The sequence below is a fragment of the Cyprinodon variegatus genome, unplaced genomic scaffold (genome assembly GCF_000732505.1).
Source record: "Cyprinodon variegatus isolate N-32 unplaced genomic scaffold, C_variegatus-1.0 Scaffold96, whole genome shotgun sequence".
Classification (NCBI taxonomy): Eukaryota; Metazoa; Chordata; class Actinopteri; order Cyprinodontiformes; family Cyprinodontidae; genus Cyprinodon; species Cyprinodon variegatus.
In genome coordinates this window covers 692,154-695,631 of record NW_015150549.1, presented here as the reverse complement: position 1 = coordinate 695,631, position 3,478 = coordinate 692,154, and the positions used below count along the sequence as shown (strand labels likewise).

At 31.4% G+C, this 3,478-nt stretch overlaps 1 protein-coding gene across 1 annotated transcript in view; it reads left to right on the top strand.

Annotated features, from left to right (window-relative positions):
• The window catches only part of LOC107084284 (arf-GAP with dual PH domain-containing protein 1-like), a 19,055-nt gene extending 17,278 nt beyond the window's left edge, over positions 1 to 1,777 (top strand). Inside the window, exon 11 of the mRNA XM_015374066.1 lies at positions 1,186 to 1,777. Within this exon, the coding sequence (XP_015229552.1) occupies positions 1,186 to 1,214 (29 nt within the window). The 3' untranslated portion in view covers positions 1,215 to 1,777. The remainder of the gene's footprint in view (positions 1 to 1,185) is intronic.
• Positions 1,778 to 3,478: the final 1,701 nt, after the last annotated feature.

Genomic DNA, 3,478 nt, shown 5'->3' with positions numbered 1-3,478 from the left:
ATTTACTTTCTATAAATCTTGATTAAAAAAAAAAAATCCTGAAAAACTTCTGGCTTCCACCTAAAAGCTTGGCTAACTCAATGATGGTAGAAACACACAACCAAAAACATCCATACTGAGAGATGTAATTGTTTACCACTACTAACATTTGACAGAATTTCTAAAGTTTAGGAAAAAAAACACCATTTTCCATATAACAGCCACTTTATAAAACAACATTGGCCACTATATAGAGATTCAGGTTGGCAGTGTGAGTCGATTATGTCCCAATGTAATCTGTCATGGAACAAAAGTGGATAGCGAAATGGCCTTTCTAAAACTAAAGCCTGGGATAAAAACTAAAAAGTTGGCTATTTATAATTACTGTATCAATCAGGTGTTGAAAAATCAACTAAGCGGAGGTATAAAGATCTAGGGAGCTATTTAAAAAGATATAGTGTATTTTCCACAAATAGTTAGGTATTCCCTGATTCATTCACCTTTTGAGAAAGTGAGAGAGATAAATACCGGTACTTAAAGAAAATATGGCTGGACAGAGCAGATGCTTTTATGAATGGTATGCTGAAAAGACTACTATCAAGTATAAGATGCACTAACGTAATATGTGATATTTCTTTCTTTGCTTGTTATATACTAGTAAAACCATATTATACAGTGCTTGTTCTTGCAGTCATACAGTATGCCCTGAGATTGCATCTCCTAATGCCATCAATAAAAGACAGAATATACATGTAAAATGCAGTTATTCTATCTATATTTTAAGTTGTTTTTTATGGTGCAGATCAGTATTGATACAGTCAAAGCTTGTCAAAAACAGGAGGTGGGAAATAAATACAATCCATGTCTCTGTATTGGCTATTCTTGATTAGTATTGTCTTGTTAACGTAAATTTAGAGGGGAAATGATACAGATTTGAGCTCAGAGTAACATTAACAGATTAACATAAAAATGTAATGTTTTCCTTTTGAGCAATGATTTTTGGGAAACAAAACACACACATATTCAATTTATTTCAAATGTTTGGTTTTTCTTGCTTTTGTACAGTAGCACACTTATGTAAAAAAAAAATGTATCACCTGATTATATCTGAAACGTTTGATCTGCTTATACAGTCAATGATAGTAGCTTTTCTCCTTGATTAAACTTTATTAGTTCTCTAACCTTTTTTTTTTTTTTGCATTCAAGTGGAGGCCTTGTTAAGGCACAGACACTGACAGATCAGAGGCTTTTGAGATGTTTCCCTTGGTTCTTCGCCAGTCAACAGTCTGCAAGTCCAACAGTGACTCTTCTGCTCACAAGCTGGAGCTTGTTGCGTGTTTAGAAAACTATGGACACATAGGATAAATAGCACATTAATTTCATTATCAGATTTTTATTTCATTTAACATGTTGAAAGATTTTTACCTTTGAATGAACTGAATATTTGAGACTGCAGACTAAATATGAAAAGCATTCTTTCTACATGCTCATATTGAATAATAATATGCAAGAATTTGTCTGGCAAACAATATTTTTAGAGACAAAGCTTTCATGAAACAGTAAGTTGTATGAAATTGTAATAAAAGTAATTAATTTAAAGCTAATAAGCTCTGTAACTGATTAAAATAAACTTTCTCTGTTAGTTAAGTAGCAGGTAGTAGAATAAGTGAGGCTATATGAAACACTGTTTTCTTTAAAGAGAAGGAAATAATTTTTTTGAACTAATGTCTGTACTGCAATGTTGCTACAGGTTAAAAAAATTACAACTTCTAAATAAACATACTATATATATATATATATATATATATATATATATATATATATATATATATATATATATATATATATATATATATATATATATATAATATTTTATACGCATGCTTGCATTTTTATGTGCTCCAAAACTAAAAGTTACTGAAGCCCACTTCAACTTTTCCAAGTAAAGTGCTAAAGAAATGCCTGCAGTTGTGTGCTTTAGCCGCATCTCCATGTAGCACAGCTTTTTATGAAAACTGAAACTTTTTGATAATCTTTATGTACCAACATGCCAGATAGAAATCCTGGGGATTATCTTTCATATATTCTAGACTGACTACTGCATGGAGTGTGTATGTATATGTATATGTATATATATATATATATATATATATATATATATATATATATATATATATATATAAAATATGTGTGTGTGTGTATTTGTCATGGCTTTTTTTTGTTTTATATGGCAACTTTTGTGTTGAAGATGACATACACAACTTTCAGGCCCATTTTATGTACTTATAAAACCTTTATTAATTAGACTCCAGATCTTTCACCCTCTACATGCATCTTTAGGAGTCGGTAAAGGGATCCCAGAAACATCTGGAACTTCACTATGTTCTAAAATTATCTAACTCTGATCTCAAGCGTCAACACACCAGAGGTGTCATTTATAAAGCTTGCACATGTACAAACCTAGGCCTGAAATTTGCGTACACCAACTTCAAATTAAATACCCTGTATTAAAGAGGGCTGGGCATGATGTGGAGTCTTAGGTAAAAAAAAAATTGAGACACAGCTGGGATTTATAAATGAAATTGACCAGCGTACACCTGGTTTAATAAAGATTAAAAAAAAAAACAAATGTGTATGGGGTACTCCATTTTTGGGTTTTTGCATACTGTACATACTATACACTTTTATTTTGTATTCCACACAATGTTTTATACATGAGAACCCAGATTCCACCATTTTATTCTTTTTTATAGAAAGATAAATCAAGATAGATCACATTTTAAAAACCTTACTACACCACATTAGACACCACAATTGTTATTTCTGTTTACCATGACTACAAATTTTATCTTTTATTACTAAGCCTACATGTGATATTTCAGTATTTTCAAAATGTTGCTTTTCAATAAAGGTACTTTTTGTTTCCATGTTGCCGATTGGCTGAGTATTAACTATTAAAAATCCATAATAAACACTTTTTGTTTTTTCAAAAAGGGGTTTGTGTGTGTAATTTGTGTTCCAGATGGTCCACATTCTTTTTAAAGATGTTTTTATGCACTAGTGGTCTTTGCTTTTAGCATTTTTGAAACTATGCAAACAGGACTGGCAGTGAGAGAGGAAGGAACAACATGCAACAAAGGACAATGGGTTGGGACTTATGACAGCTGGGTCAAGGACTACTGCCTCCTTAAATGGGTCTAGCTCTTAACCACTGCACCATCATACCTAGGATTGTTAGAAAATCGAATCAACACTTTTTAAAAAGAGGATAACTATGACAAATGGATGTCCCAACTTGACAAGATGCCAAACTGTGACTCCTAAGTCTGACTTGAACTTGTAGTCTATAAAAATATCTGTACAAGTATATCAATCAGTTTAAATAAAGTCCATTATTTGAGCTAATGGAGAACCTAAAAAAACAGTGAGCAAATATTCCCTTATACTGGAAGTTACAAAAATGAAATGGATTCTCTTCAACTTATAAATATTAATTTAA